General features: G+C 32.8%; 1 protein-coding gene and 1 long non-coding RNA gene across 2 annotated transcripts in view; one reads left to right on the top strand and one right to left on the bottom strand.

Annotated features, from left to right (window-relative positions):
* The first annotated feature begins 8,054 nt into the window (after nt 1–8,054).
* LOC139494858 (uncharacterized) overlaps nt 8,055–26,049 on the top strand; it is a 34,498-nt gene continuing 16,503 nt past the window's right edge. Inside the window, exons 1-2 of the mRNA XM_071283016.1 lie at nt 8,055–8,332; nt 9,183–9,539. Coding sequence (XP_071139117.1) covers nt 8,152–8,332; nt 9,183–9,539 — 538 coding nt within the window. The 5' untranslated portion in view covers nt 8,055–8,151. The remainder of the gene's footprint in view (nt 8,333–9,182; nt 9,540–26,049) is intronic.
* On the bottom strand, nt 11,486–15,206 carry LOC139494857 (uncharacterized). Its single transcript, XR_011657183.1, has 3 exons — nt 14,748–15,206; nt 13,533–13,620; nt 11,486–12,241 (listed from the first exon to the last, which is right to left on the bottom strand). It is a non-coding gene; the product is annotated as an uncharacterized lncRNA (long non-coding RNA).

The raw sequence follows: 26,049 nt of genomic DNA, 5'->3' as shown, positions 1-26,049 counted from the left end.
ACATTATATTTCAAATAATTTAACTACGGTCTGGAGCTGGAATGTCAGTAACTGCTAGTAGTCCTTTGTTCATTTATGTATCATTGTCCTTTTGCTTAGTTTCTTTTGTTCCCTATTTTGAGCTCGGACTTATTTTAAACTGTGCGTATTGCTATATGTTTTTTTAATTCTACATTGGCTAGAAGTATAAGGGTATGGTTAATTCACAAAACGTGTTTAACCCCGCCGCATTTTCGCGCCTGTCCCATATCAGGAGCCTCTGGCCTTTGTGAGTCTTGTATGTTTTTTTGATATTAGTTCATGTATATGTTTTGAAGTTTAGTGTGACGTCCATTTTCAATTAACTAATTTAATTTAGGGGCTAGCTGCGTTGAAGATATATTGGTTGCCTTCAGCTGTTTTCTGCTCTTTGATCGGGTTGTTTCTTTGACATATACTCCTTTTCCATTCTCATTTTTGTTTTTGTTTTAAAGGTTTTACGCGAAGTAAAGTATCAGCGAAAATAAATTAAGAAAGGAAATGGGTCGTCAGAAGACCAAGTGACCATATGTCGACTCCCCAGTCAACATTGGGGTAATATCAAAATATACATACTAGACATTACCACATATCACGTCATAACGGCATTCTATTGCTGTAGAGAATGTAAGCAGATGATGTAATGTATGTAACAGTCACACTTTTTAAATGCGTTTCATGATCGATTGGATATCGATTCTTGAATTTTCATGTAAAGCGTTTAAAATAAGATGCAGTATTAGATCACAATTCCGGATAAAAAAATCATTCCCGGTTTGTATGTTTTCGTTAGGATTTGTGCAAATAATTTCCTCATTTTTGTGAAGAGTTGTCTCTTTGGCAATCATACCACATTTTCTTTTTTATATTAGGTGTATTTTGATCTAGAGATATTCCTGACTCGTCTACATTCCAAATATGAGAGGGTCGTTTAAGAATGCCTTAATTTTCAAGTAATGTTTTCAGATCAGCAAAGTAATCGTTTCCGATTTTTGTAATTATCGATACTCAATTTTGAACAAATTTCCCATTTTTTCTAAAATACTTTCTGCTCAACGTCTTCCAACAGTTTACAGCATATAAACAGATGAAACGGTGATTCTTTTTCATCACAAAAGTGGCACTTTCCGTTTGAGCGATTCATTTTTTTTTTTTTACTTTCGTGGTAATTTAATTTATGAAGTAACTATTAATGCAGTTGTATAGTCTTCCTGTTAGCTAAATTTTTACTTAAATTGTCCCAAATTTCTCATCATAGTAGTTCCTTCCTAAAAATGGAAATTCCTCTTAAACTGTTCTCATTATTCTTATAAAAGTATCGAGTATCTTTAGGGCACAATTTTTTTGCTTAGGTGTTAATGAAGCTTTGAAAAATACCTTTAATATAACTGTAAACTTGCATTTGACCTACCAAATAACCTCGTTTATTACCCGATGCTTTGCCGTTATTTTATTTTTTTGGTACGTAATAAAAGAAACATTTGAATATTGCCTTTATTTGTGACTTGTATAGATAACAAATCTCTATTTATTTTATTACAGTTATCGAAATATTAAATATTTACCAACAACTGAAAATATTTGTTAGTTGTGATACCATATCTCACAAAATCAATTTTAAACCATTGCATAAAACTTTAATCTTTCATCACCGATATCCTATTTATAACTATCTATGGTTTTCAGAAAACACACAACGGACATTAACATCATGAGGTTTTTCATGTGTATTTTATTGTTTTCTGTAGAAATGTTACGTCGTAAGTACATGAAATTATGTATGCGTGTTTTCAAATCATGAAGTAAAATAAATCTACTTAGAGTAAATAAAGTATTGGTCATCAAAAATAGCATGTCTAAATTGAAGGTGTAATTTTCTACTTTTTGTTTTACTTGTTGCTGATTAGTTACCAAACAAATAATATGATGACTGTATGTCGCATTTCAAACTCTGGGGTTAGCTAAACCGAAACAAATTATTCAGCTTTAACAAATAAGTGGAAATTTATTTTCTGTGGCGTTATTAAGTTTATTTTCGTCTCGGGGAAAATTTTAAAACTTCACGTTTTTTTTATGAGTCAACTAGACGCAAATTTTATTTGAAAATTAAACGCCATCAATAAAAATATTTTGTTCAAAATTAAACCCAAAAGGTATAGGGATAAGCTGAATACACCAATTTTTCCTTTTCCTTTACCTTTTTTTCCATCAATTTGGGAATCAGAATACTAAAAAAAAAAAAAAAGAACAAGGCATACCCCCTAGTTTGAAGTTACATGGCAGTTTCTTTATGAGATTATATGTACCTCTGGTAGCTTTTGCAACTCTTTTAAAAGAGGGACGAAAGATACCAGAGGGACGGTAAAACTCATAAATCGACAATAAACTGACAACGCCATGGCTAACAATGAAAAGGACAAACAGACAAACAATAGTACACATAACACAACATAGAAAACTAAAGAATAAACAACACGAACCCCACCAAAAACTAGGGGTGATCTCAAGTACTCCGGAAGGGTAAGCAGATCCTCTTAAAAAGTAGACTGATGGTCAGAAATATTGTACATTATCTAAAATACCATCGAAATATTTCGTTAACGGTATCAGCAAATGTTTTGTTAATGATTTCCTTTACAAGCGTTAAATAATAAGAAAAATAACAACTGCACACTGTTCATAAAGATTATCCACTGTTTACATCACAAACATAAACGGGGACAGTTACAATGTTCAACGTGGAAATGATATACTCATTATGTCGTATATACTATCAAATATATATTGTTCGTTCCTTTAAAGGACTGATAAAATGTTTCAATCATTATTTCCAACTCAATCGGTATGTTTACCACAGTTCCAACTTTTTTGTAAATACTTGCTTTTTAACCCAGATCCAATTTTTATTTTATAATCGCACATTTTCATCTTATTTTGATCTTTTTTTTTAGATAATTGTATTTATAATATGTATTTGTTCACATGAATGTGGGTCTGCCTATCAGCCAGTTTATATAATTTTGTAATTTATTTTTGAACTTGGGAAAAAAGATTTGTGTACTAGGAAGTCTGCTCTTGTATCCTTATCCCATTGGCTGTATATTTTTTTAGTCTTTTAGGGGTACATGACAAATCGTTTTTATACGAACCGTTTAAAACATACATGTTCATACTATTTGAATAGTCTATTTTTGATTGACTCTTTCCTAATGCAGTGAAATTAATCTCAGAAATAAACAATAACACAATACTAGTCGATGAGTCGTCCGTATGACTAGAGAAGATAACTTCAAATAAAAACCAAAATCAAAACATAAAAATTTTTGTTTTGGTTTAGAGATTGAGAACTTTTATTCTTTTAGTTTCATTTAGATAATCATAACCCAAATATAACCCTCTATCAAACTTACAGGTTTCTGGAAAGGTACATTCGTTATATTTTCCTATTTTGTAGTTGATGGAAAGTATGTAAAGATAAAGTTGACAAATACAGTTATTTATCATCAAGAACCTCTCATGATCCAGTGTTTACCAAATGAAATAACGAATGAGGATGTCATATACAGTTATCTGTTAAGTAAACAAGTAGGAGATGTGACCTCTGATATATTGCAAATATCAGCTGACAGGTCGAATCCTCCTACATTTCAAAAGGTACTAACAGTTAAATGACTTGATCATTTTTAGTAGTTTTTTTCTTCGATAACATTACATACACAAGCATAATGAAAGATGCCCAATCGATTTTTGTTAGTTATAGAAGTGTTTTTGTAGTTTATGAACAAAAATTTCGGGACAAGTTTGTATTATCAATACAAACGACAGTAAGTTTTATATGTTCTTTGGACACAACATTGAAACCGCTATGAAGAAAAGTTAACCGTACTCAGCGTTGTTTGTGGTTTTATTGTAAACAAGTTTTTAGTGGTCATAACACTTCAATGTAACTTACTGTACAATTTGTTAATTGAAGTCCCATAAAATGTCGCGTCATCTAAGTATATGTAAGATAATGTTTATCCATTTCTTCATTATTAAGTTCGAGCGTTACCTAGTACTTATCATGAAGAAAGGGATAATTGTTCTCTTAAAACCTTTGAATATTGGAACGTAATCAAGGCTCAAATAATCTCTCGAAATGTTTATAATTAATTCTTTATACATTTCATGTATCCATAGGTCTTGGTTATGTAGGGACTTTTATAGTATATGAAATTTTAATGAGTTTTGTTTAAGACATTAGATGACACACCAAATGGTAGGACTCGTACAAAATACCTAATTGTGAAAATGAAAGCAGATAATGTTAGCTGTAAGTGAGAAAGTATCAACAATTCAAATCAATTTATTTTAAATTACAACATAATTACATTCCAGTTTCAATATTTTAATACAGCTTTTTACAACAAATAAGATATCCTTATGTGAGGTATTTAACGACAATTTGAATTTTCAAATATAATGCCTTAAATATGAAATTCTTAAGTAAAGCTAACCTCCTGTTTCAACTGTATTGAAATATATGAATACACTTTTTACCAAACACAGATCTTGTAGTATCAACATATTTGAGTTGTGTTTAAATTAAATGTTCTTCTTTTTTCAGGGTGACTGGGGAATAGAAATATGGTCACTTGGTCTTCTCCCGACCGGCAGTAAAACGCTTGCCGAAGTGGGGTGTCCGTTTGGCTGTGCGGGATGTATCAAGTTCGCAGTCACGTCCGGTCAGATTGGGGACGTTAAATCCGATGTCTCGTGTAAAGAGAGTGCCACGCTCTTTGCGCGTTAAGAACCATTGCAACAACTATTTGAGGGGTCCGTAGGTGGCCTGTTGCAAGGCAAAATGTCCGTCCCTATCCAATAAACCCTCATTTGTCAGTGGCAGCCTAAATTTCCCCGACCATCATCCCAGATTGCCTCTATTGTGACAAGACCTACCTATTGTATTTATTGTGAACTTGTTCTCGTCCTGAATATGCATGAAACATTTGCCACTGGACGTTAAGCAACCAACAATCAATCAATTTTTTTTTTTCATTTGCAATGTCTTTATATTTTTTACATTTTTAGCTCACCTGACCTGAAAGGTCAAGTGAGCTTTTCTCATCACTTGGCGTCGGTCGTCCGGCGTTCGTAAACTTTTACAAAAATCTTCTCCTCTGAAACTACTGGGGCAAATTTAACCAAACTTTGCCACAATCATCATTGGGGTATCTAGTTTTAAAAAAAATGAGTGGCGTGACCTTGCCAACCAACCAAGATGGCCGCCATGGCTAAAAATAGAACATAGGGGGTAAAATGTAGATTTTGGCTTATAACTCTGAAACCAAAGCATTTAGAGCAAATCTGACATGGGTAATATTGTCTATTAGGTCCAGATCTAACTGCCTTGAAATTAGCAGACAAATCGGACAACCCGTTGTTGGGTTGCTGCCCCAAAATTAGTAATTTTAAGGAAATTTTGCAGTGTTTGGTTATTATCTTAAATATTATTATAGATAGAGATAAACTGTAAACAGCAATAATGTTCAGCAAAGTAAGATCTACAAATAAGTCAACATGACCAAAATTTTCAGTTGACCCCTTAAGGAGTTATTGCCCTTCATAGTAATTTTTTAACAATTTTCATAAATTTGTAAATTTAGAAAATATTTTCCACTGTAATTACTGGGCCAAGTTCATTATAGATAGAGATAATTGTAGCAACAAAAATGTTCAGTAAAGTAAGATCTACAAACACATCACGATCACCAAAACACAATTTTGTCATGAATTTATTTGTGTCCATTGTTTAATATGCACCAATTCGAGCGACACAGGCTCTTGAGAGCCTCTAGTTTAAGTAGTTTGAAAGATACAATATGGTCCTATTTTGACGGTTCTAGTTTAATTGATAATGCAGCAGTAGCCTCAACACGTTTTTGCATGTTTAATCATTTTCAATCCTGACCTTTTATCCTTTATTATATAGCAAATGAATGTGTTTCAGGCAGTTATAAATCATTTCTAAAAATTATTTGTTATCAATTGTTAGTAGGCCTAGACATTATGACTATTTCTTATTCAGAACACGATTTACACAGAATCTTCATAATTGAGGCACAATCCTTCAATGTCATTGGTCGAGAGCACTTTTCTATATTGTATTGAAAATTATAATTATACCCCACGCAACGAAGTTGCGGAGGGTATAACGTTTTTGACCCGTCAGTCCTGTTTCTCGTCATCGCAACTCCTCTGAAACCACAGAACAGAATTTCATGAAACCTTTTTAGATAATAATGACATAATATGAAGATGTGCATATCGACAGGAAATAACGAGTAATTTTTTTTCTAGAAGTTACGCCCCTTTGAACTTATTTATCTTAATGTACTACGTAACAGTTTGTCATCGCAACTCCTCTGAAACTAAACAACCGAATTTCATGAAACCTTTGAAGTAATAAGGACATACTACGTACTATCTAGATGTGCATTTCAACAGGAAATTACGATTCAATTTTTTTCTAGGAGTTACACCCCTTTGAACTTATTTGCTTTAAGGTACTACTTAAACAGTTTGTCATCTCAAATTTCTTGAAATCACACACCAGAATTTCATGAATCTTTGTAGATAATAAAGACATACATTTACTACGTAGATGTGCATATCGACAGGAAATTACGATTCATTTTTTTTCTAGGAGTTACGCCCTTTAAACTTATTTGCCTTAATGTACTTCTGCGACAGTTTGTCATCTGAACTCCTCTGAAACCACACAACAGAATTTCATGAAATTTTGTAGATAATAAGGACATACTATGAAGAGATGCATATTGACAGGACATTATTATTCAATATTTTTTCTTATACATTTTTTGTTCTTACACATATTTAATTTCTCCAATGACAATGTGGGGACGTGGGGTATGTGAGCGTGCTCACTAAGGCTTTTTAATTTATATTGCATATGTATGAATCTTTGCATTCATTTTGTAATTGTTTGATAGTATGCCTCTGATATGTAGTATATAGTACTAGTATGTACGCACATTAGACTTGTTTTGATTTAGAAATGTAATACGTTTGTTCTTTCAGTTTTATTTAGATAGTCATAATCAAAATGTTGATAACTCTGATATGGATATCTATATTTAAACATAACGTGAAAGTTTTTGCAAAAAGGGCAATCAAAATATTTATAATTATGCTGTCGATAAGAAATCTGCAAGAGGTTATAAGGGCTAAAAACTTACATCTATCACGATTTGATATCATAATTACAAAGATTTGTAGAAGACGGTTTTTATAGTTCTATTCCATACTAACAACTTCAGGCGTGAAACAAGTTACTCCCAAACCGGACTTTTCACAAAGCACTTAAGGAATATTCATCCTTTTGACATATATGTTTGCTAATGTTATGTGTGAGTGTGTGGTATTTCAAATGAATTATGATAAAAGTGGAGAAAAAAAACAAACATAACCATCTGTCTTTACCTTATTTGCAGTTAAGTTTATGTCGATACTAGTTGTCGGTGTATATGCTAGTCGGCAAATGTTTGCCTGCCTAACTACTAATAAACAGCAACATGCTTATTTAATTTTTATACGAATACATTAATATTCAACTAATAACATAAATACCAGTAGGCATTTCTTCAATTTAAGATTAACCAAAATATCATTTAGTTTTTTTTTTTGCCCCATTTATAAGCATTATGTTTTCTGGTCTGTGTGTCCGTCTGTTCGTTCGTTCGTCTGTCCGTCCGTGCGTCCCGCTTTAGGTAAAAGTTTGTGGTCACTTGGTAGTGTTTGATGAAGTTGAAGTCCAATCAACTTGAAACTTAGTACACATATTCCCTATGATATGATCTTTCTAATTATAATGCCAAATTACGAGATTTCCCCCAATTTTCACGGTCCCCTGAACATAGAATATGATAGTGCGTATGGGGCATCCGTGTACTGGGGACACATTTTTTTGGTTTTCTAAGTTGAGTTTAGAGTCTACTGTATGTCAATCGGTCTTTTTTTACCCATTGAAATATTGCAGAAATAGTACTTTCGAAATTAGGAAGCAATGGCTTATCAAGAATTATTGCAGCAGAACTCAGTTTTTCAGAGGGCACGAAACTGAAGTGGTATGACATGAATTACAAATCCCGAGCAGTGGTTTTATCAGCAAGTGTTTACCCAGCTTCGAGTGCAAATATTAGTCTTCAAATACCGAAACATAATGTTAAATGTTCCGATGCAGGATCGTATGTATGCGAAGTGATTTCTATTGGCGATAAAAACGGGAAAAGTACATTGACTCTTAATATTACAGGTAATGTGAGGTTTCAAATGACATTAACAATACTTTAAAGTCAAAATCGATATCCTATGGTACCCTTTCGCGTTTTCGCCTTTCATATTCTATAGGGCGAAAACGCGAAGTCGAAACCGATTTCGCGTTTTCGACTTCGCGATTTCGCGTTGTCGCCCTATATAATATGAAAGGCGAAATGGCCTGAACCGGCCACCGTTATATCCCGTAGATAACCAATCATATTTTGACTGATCATAGTGAAATAATAAAGTAATACATTGGAAGGTGAACAAACATCATTGTCTTTTCTTCATTAGGATATAGTGGTCTGTTAGAAATTATCTTTTTCAGTTCTTATGACAATAAGAATTTCCAAGTTTGTATACTTTAAGTACATTTGAAATATATGTTTACTTTTATTCAGATTATTTCATATATCGATGTTTTTGCTTTGAAATTTGATTTTGATCTCCAAGTTCGTATTTGATTTGACCTTCACACTATTTGGTTTCCAGTTTCACTGATGAGTCGTATGTTGACAATACGGGTATCTGGCGTCCTATATTATAAGCCAGGAGTCGGTTTCACAAAAAGCCAAGATTGATCGTAAGTATAATGAAATGTTCATGACTTACGATCAATCTTAGTCGTAAGTTTTTTTGGTGAAACTGACTCCTAGTATCTATCTTAAGGCTTGTTTTAACTAAATGTAGACATTAACATCGCTGAGGAAAAGCCCAGAAAAGTTCGAAAATGTGACAGTCATGGTATATTTGTATCCGTAAAACATATTTTTAAAACTCGATTAATGAAAGAAAAACAGTTTCTAAATTAAAAGTAAAGATGTTGATTTGTTTTATACTTCCAGTTCCAAGTACTGAAAAGTTCACTGTGGAAGAAATTACTAGCACATCATCAATTAACACTTACACCATAGGGAAAACTATCGTATTAAAATGTGGTTGTGAAGTTGGTAATCCTCCTGGTTTACCGATATGGTGTAGGAAGACGTCGCATGACATTAACTACATGGAATATATTGGCAATGATAATTTAATGATATCAGTAACTGATCCTAAGCCTTTTGAATGTCAGTTTGAAAGATTTTCATTATTACAGTATAATGTGTCGGTTGACGACAAACATACAGAACTGGGTTGTGCACTGTCAAGCGAGGGCTGTGACACATTGAAACCAGCAACAGCGTTTGCCATAAAAGGTTTAAGTGAGTCAAAATAACATAACTTATACACATTATATATGTTATTATATTTTTTTTAAATGAGATTAAGAATTATTGCTTAAAGGAGAATTATCCATTAAAACCAAAGAACATCGTTTATAGGTTACCGTACAACCTTCAAAAATGAAAAAAAATCCTTATCGTAGAGAAAGCTATCCAAATCTTGAGAATAATAAACGACGAAAGCAATCAACAGAGAAAAATGTTACAAAAATCAAAAAACCAATAATACCAGACAAACAACAACAATTACCTTAATTTTCACATTCTCAAAGTGTTGCATTGACACATAACGAAAGTTTATATAACTATATCTGATTAAAAGTCCCTAATAATTTCATGTCAAATTTTGTTAGAGCAGTTTGAAGGATAATTGGATTTTCTGGTATAATATAACAAAAGTATATTGAACGCATTCTATTTGAAAAAGAGAATTTCTATTTTATTCTCTTTTTTTGGTGGTTTCAAATTCGGTTGACGATGTGAATTGAAATAAACACTTTTTGTCAACAAATTTATCAGATAATGGGAAAGCGCTTACTTGATGTTATCAAATTTGAGGAAATCTTCCCACTCAATGAAGAAAAATAGTCTTCTTGAATTGAAAAATGTACCAGTGGGGAAAATCCCCACATACACATATAAAACCAATAACATTAGAATGGGGAAATATCCCCACATTCACATATACAACCAAAAACATCAGAATGCGGAAATCCCCACGATAAGATAATTAATTGGAAAAAACAAGCTTTAATATTGCTGACCATCAAATGGGGAAATTTCCCCATAATCTCATTATGTTCAAATCATAGAAATATTGTTGACTATCAATTGGGGTAATTTCCCCATAATCTCATCATGTTCATATTAGATATTGTTGACTACAAATTGGGGTAATTTCCCCATAATCTCATCATGTTCATCTTAGATATTGTTGACTACAAATTGGGGAAATTTCCCCATAATCTCATCATGTTCATATTAGATATTGTTGACTACAAATTGGGGTAATTTCCCCATAATTTCATCATGTTCATATTAGATATTGTTGACTACAAATTGGGGAAATTTCCCCATAATCTCATAAGATTAAAATTTAAAATCAAATAATTGTATGTACTAAAACTGTCATCCCAAGTCGTGAAATTTAGACAGTGTTTAGACAGTTGACCTCTTATGAAACAAATGTGTACCAATGAGACAACTCCCAATTTGTAAACAAAACAACATTATAGGTATTAAAAAGGTCTTCAACACGGAGCCTTGGCTCCTACCGAACAGCAAGCTATAAAGGGCCCAAAATGACTAGCACAAAACCATTAAAACGGGAAGACCTAAGGTCTAATCTATATCAAAAACGAGAAACGAGAAACACTTATGAACAACATCAACAAACGGCATCTACTTAACATCAGATTCCTGACAAAATGTTTGAATATTTTGTTGTTATCCGTATAAAGAAGGCTGAATGTTTTGAATACAGATTCTTTTTAAACACGAGGAGCTTACGTTAAATCGTCACCATTAGGGACAAACCTCCTTAAAAGAGAGGCAAATGATACCAGAAGAAAATTCAAACTCATAAGTCGAATTTAATCGGACAACGCCATGGTTTAAAAAGAAGACCAACAGACAAGCAATAGTACACAAAACACAACATAGAAAACCAAAGACTAAGCAACAAAAACCCACAAAAACACAAGGGATTGTTATATTCTTACGAAACCACAAAAAACACAAAATGCACACAAACAAGGAATTTAAATCTATGGTTGTTTAATCAGCAGACACAACCGACCGCCCTACTAAAACTCAATTCCAATCAATTTGTTATAACAAATATCAATATTATCAAATTTCAAATAGTTTTCCTGAAGCTGTTGATGTTCAGAAAATACCTATCCTGTATGTAAACGCTGATGATGTTTTAATGAATTTATAAAAGTAATTCTGTTGATGATGGAACTCAATAACTTGCACAAAGACAAAAAATGTTTGTAAGTACATCATCATAAATTTTGATATGCTAAGATTGTGTTTACTAATGACTATAAAAAGTGCTCTATGACACATTGTTACATGTTTTAATATTGCAACTATATTGAACAGCTTTATGTGCATAATATATAATCACACTTGGCGATTTATAATTTATTCTATGCACATCTATCTGTTGTTGATGATTTTTGCATACTTTTTCATCTATTTATTTTCGTCATTGATGTTGTCTCAGTGATGGTGTGATAATTACTTCTTATTCTACATACAGTTTGTCATATTAAATTACAAGCACATTCAGACCAAACAAGCTAATTCTGTGAATGTTTGTTTTTTTATCATTAAGATATCATGATACTGTCCCAATATAAATTAAACAATATATATAACCTTGTTCATTCTTGTATACTTGTATACATATATAGGATCATTTGACTGATGTGAAATGTCTTTTGTTCAAGGACAAGGAAATACAGCCTCCTTAAGTTGTTGATATTGTTTATTATATCCTGTTTTGAGAACATTATCAGATGACTTGTGAGTTTCTTGTAAGTTCATATATATATGAAAGTGTTTTGTTCAACAAAACACCTTCAGCTGAATTCATCTCGATGTCTTTTTTCGTAGATTCTGTAGACTTAACACTCTTACTAAGTTGTCGTCTGCAAATACGACTTTGCAACCTGTAAAATAGAGACTATCCAATCAAAGGGACAGAAAAAAAACATAAATTAAGCATATTAAAATAAATCAAATATATCTACATCTTTCCTTTCATACGATGTTTCCCTTGACTTTATCGAAATGTTGAATCCTTATTGAGTCTTTTACTTCGAATGTACATTGTTTCTGTTGATTAGACATGTGATGCTCTATGTTCTCTCCAGATACGCCAATTTTATCAGCCAATAAATGCAAACGGTCATTTTTAAATTAGACCGCTATTCGTTTTCCTGTTTGAATTGTTTTACACTAGTAATTTTTGGGGCCCGTTATAGCTTGCTGCTCGGTATGAGCCAAAGCTCCGTGTTGAAGGCCGTACCTCGACCTACAATGGTTTACTTTTATAAATTGTTACATGGATGGAGACTTGTCTCATTGGCACCCATACCACATCTTCCTATCTATAATACTAAAATTACGAGGTCCAATTTGTCAGCCGTCATCACGTAAAACCGACGAATCAAAGAATTCAACTTTATATATAACTAATATAGTACAAAGGTGTAGATTAAAAATTACACCACTCCCGGCCCTTTTGTTTTCCACGTAATTAATATTGCCAATAATTAAGAAGTTCCGGGTCGAGTCCGATACCGATACCAATAGTATATTCATCTGTTACCTTACCTTATCTGTACGTTCCGTATTTGACAGGCGCACCACCAAACGGTGTATTCAGGATATGCTATATACACGGGTCATAATCATAGGGTTGACACTACTAAATTGTCAAATTGTTACCTATTGTAGTATTTTAATCAGATAACAATACAAATACTAAAAATAAGGCGTATAGGTACAGTTTTCAATTTGTTAGCGGGCATGACGTAAAACAGCGAATCAATGAATTCAACTTTAATTTATAACTAATATAGGACAATGCTGTTGATTAAAAAAATACTCCATCCCAGGACCTTTTGTTTTCCAAATAATTAATATTACCAATAATTGATAAGTTCCAGTTAGACGGGTTAAAACAGAATGATTTGAAAGCAGAGAAAACTGTGAAAACTATCTTATAAACGGCATGACTTTATCAGATGACAATACTAATACAAATATAAGTCTTGCGCATAGTTACATACTTTAAATCAGTCACGGACCCGCGATATCACGGGTGTGTTCTAGTATCTATGATATAGCCTAGGGTGCACAATATGGCCTTAAACAACAAAAAAACTACCTGACTATCAATCAATTCATTAATTATCGTTCTTTTGTAATCTCTCTTTAATTTATATCATGGTTTACCTGATTAAGTTTTTTCTAGGACTGTTGCATTATACCATTTCTTTTCCGGTTTCCAGAAGCCCATTACTTTTTCGTTCACTGCGAAATCCTGCGAAAAAATTCAAAACAATGTAATCATCTTTAGAATTTCACCTCTGTTTGAATGCTGCTTTAAATTTTATTAAAATATTATGTTTTAAACTAGATAGGTATACAAAGATGTGGTATGATTTCTAGTGACACTATCACATAGACGTAAATTGATTTGGATGTAAGCAGCTATATTTTACTGTACAATATTCAACAATAAGCAATCATATGCCGTAGTGTAAGCTTAAAAAATACGATTTAACATAATGTCAAACAAGAATGTGTCCATAGTACACGGATGCCCCACTCGCACTATTATTTCTATGTTCAGTGGACCGTGAAATTGTGGTCAAAACTTTAATTTGGAATTAAAATTAGAAAGATTAAGTCATAGGGAACATGTGTACTACGTTTCAAGTTGATGTAACTTTACCTTCCTCAAAAACTACCTTGACCAAAAACATTAACCTGAAAAATGGCCGTACGGACGAACGAATAAACGGACGAACGGAGGCACAGACCAGAAAACATAATGCCCCTCTACTATTGTAGGTGGAGTATAAAAATTTAAACGTGAATATCAACGACCGATAAATAGAAATGAAATCATAGATCACAAACAGCAGCCAAAACCACCACTAAATTACTGATTTCGGACAGACATATAACATGAAAAAATGTGGCCCAATTTAACGTCAAGTAAAACGCAAACAAATATTTCAATTAAGTGTGAAATCGTTCAAGCAATGACACATGGCTGGAAATAACTTTTAGATTATTTTTGAAGTTCACAAAAATGCAAATGTAGCATGATGTTCCGGGTTTACCTCCCCTCTCACCTTTTCCGCGAACTTGATCCCAACCGGTTTTCCAAAAAAGCTGAATTGTTACACAACGTGCAAATCTGAACTTAAAAATAATATAAATACATGTTTTCTTTTGAGTGCTCGTTGATATTTTGCGGAGAAGACAGAAATATAACGGTTGATAGCTTAAAACTACATTGCATACACATATTATAGATTTCACTGATTCACTTTGCCCAAGGCATTACAATTTTGTAATCTAAGTTTCAGTAAATTTTTTCATAATCCACGACATGGGACTAGCAGAAACAAATAAAACATACTCATACTTCATACTCACATTTTTTACTTCCAATGATCTGATGTTTATCTGATTCTCAGGTCTCTTCATTTCCTTTGAAAATAATTAAAATTATAAAAAAGACGATGTGGTATGAATGCTAATGAGACAACTATGCACAAAAGACGAAAATGACACAAACATTAACAGCTATAGGTCACCGTACGGCCTTCAACAATGAACAAAGCCAATACTGCATAGTCAGCTATAAAAGGCCCCGATAAGACAATGTAAAACAATTCAAACGAGAACACTAACGGCCTTATTTATGTTAAAAAAATGAACGGAAAACAAATATGTAACGCATAAACAAACGACAACCACTGAATTACAGGCTCCTGACTTGGGACAGGCACATACTTAAATAATGTGGCGGGGTTAAACATGTTAGCGGGATCCCAACCCTCCCCCTAACCTGGGACAGTGGTATAACAGTACAACATAAGAACGAATTAAAGTTGAAAAAGGCTTAAATCATCAGATAGACAAAAAATACAAGTGGACGCGGCCGGGTACTTATACATCCCGACACATAAGGACACAATGAACAGACCTGAGAGTACTCGCAGTTATCTGACAGCTAGTTCAAAGCCACTAACAACTAATAAAAAAATCATGCCTCTAAGACTAAACACTCAATCCGTACACATCCAACAAACAATGTATTTAGTGTTAAGACGTCATAAACAGCCAGAGAAAAATGACCGTGTGCAATGCCAAGTTACAGGTATCGACAGATTGTAGATGAAAATGTATATGTATATAACATACTTGTAATATTTAGTTAGCTTTTAATCTATTATTTTCTGTTTTTCTTTATTGAATAATTTAATAAACATTTTTTTGTTATTAACAGTTAAAACATTTAAGCAATTTTTTAAACTATAAAGACGTGAACTGGTGATCAAACAGTGTACCTCTTTTCATAAGGCATGCATCGGCTTTCTGTCACGATTAAACATGATTAAAAATACTTTGGCCATGAACACTAGACTCTTATTTAATTGTTTTGTTTCTGACACTAAGGGTATCACATGCAATACTTTAACCCTTTCATTTACATATAAGTTCATATATAGCTAAAAGTGTCAACATAGACTGGTTTATATATTTTTGAGAGAACTAATTAATGGTTACATCTTTCTCCATGGTCTCAATAAATAGATAGTGCTGTAGCGATTCGGCTTAGTCATTTTTTTTTGCTATTCTAACAAGATGAGCTCGGAAGCCTGAGGAATTAAAATATAGAGAAAAAAAAATTATTTTCACATTAAGCATGTTTAATCAAATTCAACTCTTTAAATTTGTAAAAGGGCGAGGTCATACAAACAAGAAATGTGTCCTCAAAAGATATTATTTATAGTGAGCTTCATGGACAACCGTATCTTTAATGTTATACTCAGTAGTTCAGTTATTTGTCTATATCTTTACGCGTACAGGAAGAGTCAATTCAAGTCATATGTTGTCAAATAAATATTCATTTATCATGTTTATGTCAGGATGGACAATGATGTAATGAACCTCTCTATGAAATCCTTGATTACTTTTAGTTTCAATCTTAACCTGACAATCTACGCTTTTTATATAGAACAATACCGAGGCGTGACACATCAGCGTATAGCTCCGACGTACGTGTTAAAATCATGTACGCTGCCAAGACGCTAGTAATTTTGGATAAAATTGAGAAAGGAAATGGTGAATATGTCAAAGCGACAACCACCCGACCATAGAGCAAACAACAGCCGAAGGCAACCAATGGGTCTTCAATGTAGCGAGAATTCCCGCACCCGTAGGTGTCCTTCAGCTGGCCCCTAAAATATGCATAATAGTACAGTGATAATGGACGTCATACTAAACTCCGAATTATACACAAGAAACTAAAATTTAAAATCATACAAGACTAACAAAGGCCAGAGGCTCCTGACTTGGGACAGGCGCAAAATTGCGGCGGGGTTAAACATGTTTATGAGATCTCAACCCTCCCCCTATACCTCTAGCCAATGTAGAAAAGTAAAACAATAACAATAGGCACATTAAAATTCAGTTCAAGAGAAGTCCGAGTCTGATGTCAAAAGATGTAACAAAAGAAAATAAATAAAATGACAATAATACATAAATAACAACAGACTACTAGCAGTTAACTGACATGCCAGCTCCAGACCTCAATTAAACTGATTGAAAGATTATGTCTTCATCATATGAATATCAGGTACAATCCCTCTCGTTAGGGGTTTAGTATCATACTATCATAAAATATATGAGAAGAACATAACCCGTGTCATGCCAACAACTGTTTTTTAGAAATAAATGTGTTTAGTTCCGATGCAAAGACCCTATCAGTGAATCAATGTTAAAGCCAAAATATGCAATCTTTAATGACCTGACAACAGTATCGTAACTATATCCCCTTTTAATAAGTCTATTTAAAGGTTTTGTTAGTTTCTGAGGAGAATACTGACATTTTTGTGCTTTATAAAGAATATTTCCATAAAATTTTGGATGTGAAATACCTGAACGTATAAGATGTCTGCATGTTGAGTTATATTTACGAATTATTTCCTTATACCGGTGATAAAATTTTGTAAATGTTTTGACCAGTTTGTGATATCGAAAACCCTGGTGTAATAATTTTTCAGTAATACATAAATTTCTCTCGCTAAAATCTAATACATTGTTACATACACGAGCGAATCGTACAAGTTGAGATATATAAACACCATAAGATGGTGACAAGGGAACGTCACCATCTAAAAATGGATAATTAACAATAGGAAATGAAAAATCATCTCTTTTATCATAAATTTTTGTATTAAGCTTCCCGTTTATGATATAGATATCAAGATCGAGGAAAGGGCAGTGGTCATTGTTATCATTAGCTTTATTTAAAGTAAGTTCTACAGGATAAATTTCTTTAGTATACATACTGAAGTCGTCATTATTTAGAGCCAATATATCATCCAAATATCTAAAAGTATTGTTAAATTTTTGTATCAAATGTTGTTTTGATGGGTCTTTGCTAATTTTAGTCATAAATTGTAACTCATAACAATACAAAAACAGGTCCGCAATAAGTGGTGCACAGTTAGTCCCCATTGGAATTCCAATAACTTGACGATATACGGAATCTCCAAAGCGAACAAAAATGTTATCAAGTAAAAATTCAAGTGCATAAATAGTATCAAAGCATGTCCAATTGACATAGTTCTTTTGTTTATTGCTACTAAAAAATGATCTAAAAGAGTTTGAACATATGTACTCGCATTCCGACTTTTTAAATGCCCAGTTAATTAGGGATGTGAATTTTTTCTTAATAAGAATATGAGGCAAAGTGGTATATAGGGTAGAAAAATCAAAACTTTGAACAGATTCAAAATCACCAATATATGCATGCAATTTATCAAGTACTTCCAACGAGTTTTTGACACTCCAAAAGTAATTAATTCCACTATTTTCAAAGGCCTTATTTGAACAATTTATTATCAGGTTTTTTATTGTACCAAGTGTACTAGTAAGTAAAACAGACAATTTAGTAGTTGAACAATGGCTGGAAGATGAAATAAATCTATATTTGTAAGGTTTTTTGTGCAGCTTCGGAAGCCAGTACATAGTTGGGACTTTCATTGTGTTTGGTTCTGCTTGTAAAGAAGTAGCTAAAAGTTTATGTTTGTTACAGATGTCGTTTTCTGAAAATGAAGTCAGTTGGAAGCATTCAACCTGTCAATCATATCTGTAACGTGTGCACAACGAGCTATAAGGGCGGATCAAGCTATTTTAAAAAGGGGAGGGGGTCCTAACCCAGGACAAAGGAAGGGGGGTGTTTAAATTACATGTCCCCATTCAAATGCATTGATCGTCCAAAAAAAGGGGGGTTCCAACCACCGGAACCCCCCCCCCCCCTCTGGATCCGCGCCTGTTCAGTGCAATAATAAAATCCTGCACCTGGAGTTGGGCTTTCTATATCTAAATTATAGTGCGGTTTTGGCTGCATCTTTTGAATGTCGCCGGAAAAAAAGAAAATAATGTTATGCTCCAGGAAGCAAATTTTCCCCGTAAAACACGTTTTTCTGTACACAATTAATTCGTAGTGCATTTCTTTTAGAACATAAATGTAAATAAAAAAATCTCACCTGCGCTTTCTCAATGAAATTTTTACAGTTTGTTGTACTACTTTTGGGACAAATTTTATCAAAATTATAGAAAACTTCATCGCCTCTAACTCAAAATATGGACAATTTTGTGTTTAGGGTGTCTTGAAATCTTTTGACAGCTTCCGAAGTGCTATTTTTTAACCTTTTTCAGCTGAACCAAATCACTACTTTCCTGTAAAATTCTGGACCCAACTAGTTTTACAGTGTAATTTAACCCCCTACTTGCAATTTGAGGCATTAAACTCGGAGAAATAAATTTGGTAGGGGTATAAAAATTATTGGCAAGTAACCCACTGTTAACACTAGGGACGAAAATCAAGGGACGACAACTGTGGTCTCGGACCATATACATGTATTCAAGTGTGAGGGTTTTTCTAAAATTTGTATCCAATGTGATTTTTACTCTTAATCAAAGATTTTATTCTTATTCATTAATGAAACATTGGAATGTGACAGTTTGTACAAGTAATTTCAACTACAAGTTTTAATATTATTTCATTGCAATATAATTTATGCTTTTGTTAATTATTCTTATTTTCATTTATCCTGATAAATCTAAAATATTGTAACTGTTATTTCATTTAACTAAAAATGTAAATTAGTAATAATTTTGATTATTTTTTGTTGACAATGCACATTTCCGTAGTACTTTTTTTTATAAAGAAAATATTTAAATTCATTCTTTACAAATGACCGGCAAAATAACGTATTTACTGTTTTGATAGAGCCAACTTAAAACCCCGTATATATATGCTATTGTGTCGGCTTTATTTCGCCATTTTAACCAAGGCTGATAAAATAGCATATTTTATTATTTTGCCGACGCCTGGAAATTAGCCAATGCCTTAAAAACAATTATAAAAACAATTACCTCGATCTTCTTATACTGCAAGTAGCTTTTAGCATACTCAATTTGTTCTTCAAAATCTTCAATCCCTTGGATATTCAGTTTGCCATTATCAATTTTCCAATTCACCATTGTCACAGAGGTATATGTCGAAAACGAGCAGTTTGTTTGTCAGATGATTGATTCCAATATGATATAAACTAATGTGGTTGATGCACGTGACAGATGGACAAACATGTCAAATATCATACTTGATCATTCACACGGCTTTTCCCCACAGGTGGTATTAACAAGATCCGATGCATGTTTCAAGATCCTTTGTGTAATCATACACTAATAAATGTATCCGTGTCATCGATATAAAATAAACATTTAAGAAACAAACACTATTTTGTTTTACAAGTTTCTTAGTAGGATTGGATAAATGCTATGTTAGTAACTCAGAAATTACAGTATTTAGACTACATCTAAAGTGCGTGTTGTCACTAGTACTAAGGTTCTTAAGGTCTCATCATTATATATTTTGATAGATGCATGTATAAGAAAAACATTAAAACGCTTTGACGGTCTTCCGATATTTCAATTTGAACATTGCTACCTGCTTTAAAATAACAAATTTCAAGTAAAATAAATATTGCACCATTTAACTTTTAAATGCATTTTTTTAAATATTTGGGTAAACAAATGGTTTGTCCAGCAGTTTTTTCTATCAAAAGATGCCATAATTGATTTTATCCGGGCACTCAGTATACCACAATTTCTTAAAATGATCAGCCACAACAACAAATCATCTGTTTCTATCACAGTTTCATACTTTTGTCAGTTCTTTACGGATGCTTACTTTGCTGTTTCATAAACTGCATTACATCTTTTAACAGACGTCTCAAATAGCATTTTTTTAAACAAAAATGAAAATGTAAAATGTAAAGCTATAAACTACATTCTAGGAGCAAACTTACACGATTTGATCGTGGAGGTCAATTAAAGTGTTATAAAATTATATAAAACGCACATGTGGCGTATTCAAAAAGTATTCTGACATTCATATTTGAAACGTACTCTAATATTCAACGAAACTTGCTCTGACATTTATAGGGCCATATGTCCGTGAATTTACAAGACCATATGGATACAGAAGTAGTACAAAAACCCATATATAATTACATGTCCGAGACACGCCGGCGGCACGGTACGACTGAGACACATCTCATACACACTCAAATGACTTTTTTGCTATATGTATAGTTGCATCTACGTTAGAGACACGACAGACATAAACTATCATACGTTACTGGAACGCCCAAACGCTTTTATACTGCAATCAGCTATTTTACTATACAGATAAAGCTATACGTATAAACGTTAGCTTTATACGTCAATGACCTCAACTCACCTATAAGCCCCGCCTACTTACAACGTCACGTCACAACCATGACAACGTGTAGTAACAATGGTCAAACTTTTATGAATTTAAACCTGTTATGTCTTCAAATTGGTAATTTATATACCATGTTTATCAAATGTTATTAATTAAATTCATTTTCCCTTTCTAATTCTTTAAATTGTCAATGCTTACCGCCTAGACTACGCTCATAGGGAAATACCCCAAAATGGTACCCCAAGGGGGAAATTCCAAACACTTTTTTTTTAATAATATTTGTTTCATATTTTTTATTATTTTTTCATTTTTTTTTTATCGATTTCAGTATAAAAACAATATACGTATAGTGTCTTGAAATATGAAATTTATTTGTATTCGGCACGAAACGGGAAAATGCTCGGTAGAACCTCGCATTTTCCCGTTTCTAAGCCTCATACAAATAAATTTCATATTTCAAGACACTATACGTACATTGTCTAATGTGAACATACCAAATTTGGAAACTTTACATCTTAAAGATATTTTACCAGTGCAACATTGAAAAGTTGCATATACAAGTTTCCGTGTTTGTTTTGTTATGCAGTGTACAGTTAAGCTGTCTCGTTCAGATCAAAATGGTTTTTATGGTCTCACCCCGACGGAGGGGGCATTAAGTTTTACATGTACGTTTGTCCGTACGTCCAAAAATATGTTTCCATTCTCTTACTTTAGTTTGCCCTCAACACAATGCTTATTACCTGAAAACATAGACTAAGTTTGAATTTTGAAACATTAAAACACAGAAAGTAATTGGGGCCCCGCCGAATGTCGAACCCCATATAATGTTCAATCTGTCCGTCCGTCTGTCCATTTGTCCGTCCGTCCGCCAGTAACAAATTGTGACCACTCTATATCTAAAGAACCGTTATGATTTCAAACTTTAAACTTGACATGTATATAAACCAACAACAGAGAGTGTGTCATAATTTATGTACAACTTCCTACATGTACGTCAAGGGTCAATGTCATGGCTCCCATCTCAATGATATCTTGTTTTGTAAGTATTTATGATACACAACAGTGCTTTGATTTCATTTTAGCTCATTTTTAAAGTTGACCCATAACTGCTTCAATTCACCTTATATATGTTCTAATGGTATAGTTGTTCCATAGTCAATCATATCAGTATTTTATATCATAAAGTTGCTTATATATATAGGCATATGCGGATCAATGGATGGAGGCCCTTCTGAGGAATACATTGTGTTGGCTATATAGGGAATCACTAATGCATGACAATCTGCAGCGATAGACTTTAAATCTACAGTGTTTGACTTTAAACCTACAGTCTAAGACTTTAAATCTACAGCAGTTGACCTCACATCTCCAGCGCTTGCATTATATACAGCGTGACACATTATAGTGAGATGACCAGTTTCTCTGAAGCACAGAAGATACAGTGACAGATAATTTTCTTATTTCTAGATATCGTTTTGACTAAACAAACTTGATTGATATGGAGAAGAGAGAATATTATATTTTGGTTACAATGACATTACTGATATGCCTAACAGTAGCGGACCCAGAACTTTTTTTAAGGAGTGGGTCAATTGACTGACCTAAGAATGGCCGCTCCAGTCATAGTCTATCGCTATAGATCTAAAGTCTTACGCTGAACATTTAAAATCATACGTTGACTTTACATCTCCGGCGCTTGAATTTACATCTCCATCACTTGACTTTAAATCTCTGATTCATTGCATTGCACAAGGTTCTGTTTTTCTTTGACTGTTAACGACGTTTGTACATTAACTCCATTGGATGTTGGATGTGTACTGAATGATAATTTAGTCCAAGGTGCCTAATTTTACATTAGTTACTATCTGCTTTGAAGAAGCTGTCAGTAAATGCGAGTACTTTTAGATCTGTACTTACGTTTCTTTTAGTTGTTGGAATGTACAAGTATAAACCAAGCCACGTCGGACGTTTTGTTTTTGAAAAACGACATATTGTTAGAATCCTCAGTAAACACATGCCGGACCTTTATATTGTGAATATAAGAGAATACTTTTTGGAATATGACACTTAATGTAAAATAAATTCATGATATATTAGCCATAATTATTTGTCTTTTGTTGAAGACGGTGTTTTCTAAATCTGTATTACTTTATGTTGCAGTCAATATAGCAAAGTATATTCCTTAAATCTTTTTGTATATCTATTTGCAAACTGAAAAGTTTTCAGGTACAAAAAAATGTAGCTCATTTTTTTAAAGGAAATATGAGAAATGTGAAGGGAACTAAGTACTTTAGCAAGACATAGGTCACCGTACGACCTTCAACAATGAGCAAAGCCCATATTGAATAGTCAGCTATAAAAGGCCTCGAAATGAAAATGTTAAACAATTCAAACGAGACAACTAACGGCCTAATTTATATATAAAAACAATGAAATGACTAGATTGTTTACACACAAATTAAAGAAATTGAGTGAACTCTTTCACAATTCATTGTTAAAACAAGGCGCGAGATAGATCCAACTGGTTTGAAAGAGTTGAGTAATTTCAGAACTTAACCGGATGGAATAAATTACTATAGATATACAATTTCTATTGGAAGTTAATCTTCTATGGTTCTTGTGATATGCAATAACTTGTGTTTATTAGAAATATAAATTGATCTCATTTTATCGTTTAACACATCTACAGGAAATAAAGCATCTGTTTTTATTGACATGCTGACATCCGTGATTTTGTCTGTAGTTCAGCGTTGAACCCTGCAATTGATTATATATACTAATAATTAAATGATTATGTTGTTAGATATATTAGAACTTCACGTCTGGACGACTACTGATAAAATCACCTAAATACACAAATTAAGATATGTATGTTCCGAAGGATATCAATAATACAAGCATATTAGCGTTTATCATAATCTAACTAAATAATAATACAATAAATTACAAAATCATATTTTTATATTTGAGAAGAAAAATAAAACTACATGTAATGCATTCAAATTGAATCCCTTCAAATTTAAAACTATTGAAATTTGAATATTTATTTTCAATGCTTTAGTGATGAATAAAACCTTTTGAAAAAACATTATTCACTGTATTTTTCCAAAGTAGGAAATTTAACCTTATACCTTGTAAAATAAAATAATCACACTTTAAATATTACTTGGATGGATATACAAATTAGTCAGTAATTGAATTTTGAAAAGGAATGACACTAGCGGAAGTTGATATTTATAAGAGGGACTGTAACAGTCAAACTCATAGTTCGAAAATAAACCGATAACGCCATGGCTAAAAAAGAAAACCACAAACAGACAGATAATATACTGATTTAAATGGAAAAAAATGTAGTAGGTCTGTTAAGTGAGTTTCAACAAAAGAAAGATGTCTTATAATTTAAACATTTATAAATAATAGCTGCACCACCTATCAATTAAACCTTGAAGTCCCCCCCCCCCAAAAAAAAATAGCCCAAGTCATAAAATGTCTGAAATTTTAATCTTAGATTCAGATATTGTCTTCATCATAACATTACTTACGATCATATTAAACTAAGAATAGAAATATGGTCACTTTGGTTTTCTTTCGACCGACAGTAAAACTCTTGTTAAGTGGTTTGTCTATTTGACTGGGCCGGATGTATAAGTACACAACCACGTCCGATCAGAATCTGTATTTAAGGACCGACATATAGTGGTTGTATTGTAATTTTTTGTCGTCCTGATTATGCCTGCTCTCTTGTCGGATTATTGTCTGTTTGGCACATTCCCGAATTCCATTCTCAATTTTAATATTTGCCACTGAACTTTATGAAACCAACAATCAATCAGTCCGTATAAATCATAAACATGCTTCTATACCAAGGCGTCATTAAAGTTTATGGAAGTCTTAAAACGTTAATCTCAAAATGTATCTTAATGTTAATTAAAACATATTAAGTCCCTTTAGAAGTATAACTAGTTTATGAAAAAAAGAAATATTTCCAAACATGTTCTCTGAATATTGTCTTTTGATCATAAAATGACGGTTTGACAAATTCATCGATGTCCAACTTTTTTACAATAGACTGCACTTAAATATTACCGACATCTACGACGGAATGAATGAATGTCAAATCTCTGTTCCGCGACAAAATGACGCAGGTTCTACATAATTGTACAAAAATGTTTTTACAGTTGTATACATTGTACCTATATTTCCATTGTGTTTGATATACCAGTAGCATAAACATTTTATATACTATTTTAAGTGACATGGGGCCTCAGCCACTCCGTAAAAGGATACCGTATATGAAGCAACCAATTTTAAGTGGCATTGGGCCTCGGCCACTCCGTAACAGGATACCGTATATGAAGCAACCAATGTTCATCAGTTTGACCAAAGCTTAAAAAATAAATCTGTCTTTTATGTTCCATTTATCTTGTTGACAATGGTTGATATTGACCTGAATTTTGGTTTCAAGAGTATATTATTTAATATATTAAGTGGCACGATTGACCGTGAATGTGGTGTTTAACCGTACCAATGAAAGGAGATAGATCCGATGTTAACGTCATTGAGACAAAAACCCAACGACACAACAAGACATTTGAAGGATTATCAGTACGTCTGTGAAAAACTAAGTGGATAAAGATTCATCGGCATTTTTCATGTGTTTATTTATGGATATATAAACTTGAATATTTCATTTGAAAAACTTGTGAGTTAAAGGAGATCATGGTGATATGAGATATTTGTGAGTTAAAAAACGACAAAGCTTAAGGGTATCTAGAAAATACAGCGCTATCCAAACATAGTGCCTAGCTATAAAATACCAATCATAGTCCAAATGAAGTAGATGTATGCAGCCATAAGGCCTTTGTATAAAAGTGACACCTAACATCCACGTATTCCAACATCAATCCGAATTCCGATAGCAATCAATCT

This window comes from Mytilus edulis, chromosome 11, assembly GCF_963676685.1.
Source record: "Mytilus edulis chromosome 11, xbMytEdul2.2, whole genome shotgun sequence".
NCBI classification, from domain to species: domain Eukaryota; kingdom Metazoa; phylum Mollusca; class Bivalvia; order Mytilida; family Mytilidae; genus Mytilus; species Mytilus edulis.
Note: the sequence above shows the minus strand (reverse complement) of the source record. Positions and strands in the feature narration are given on the sequence as shown.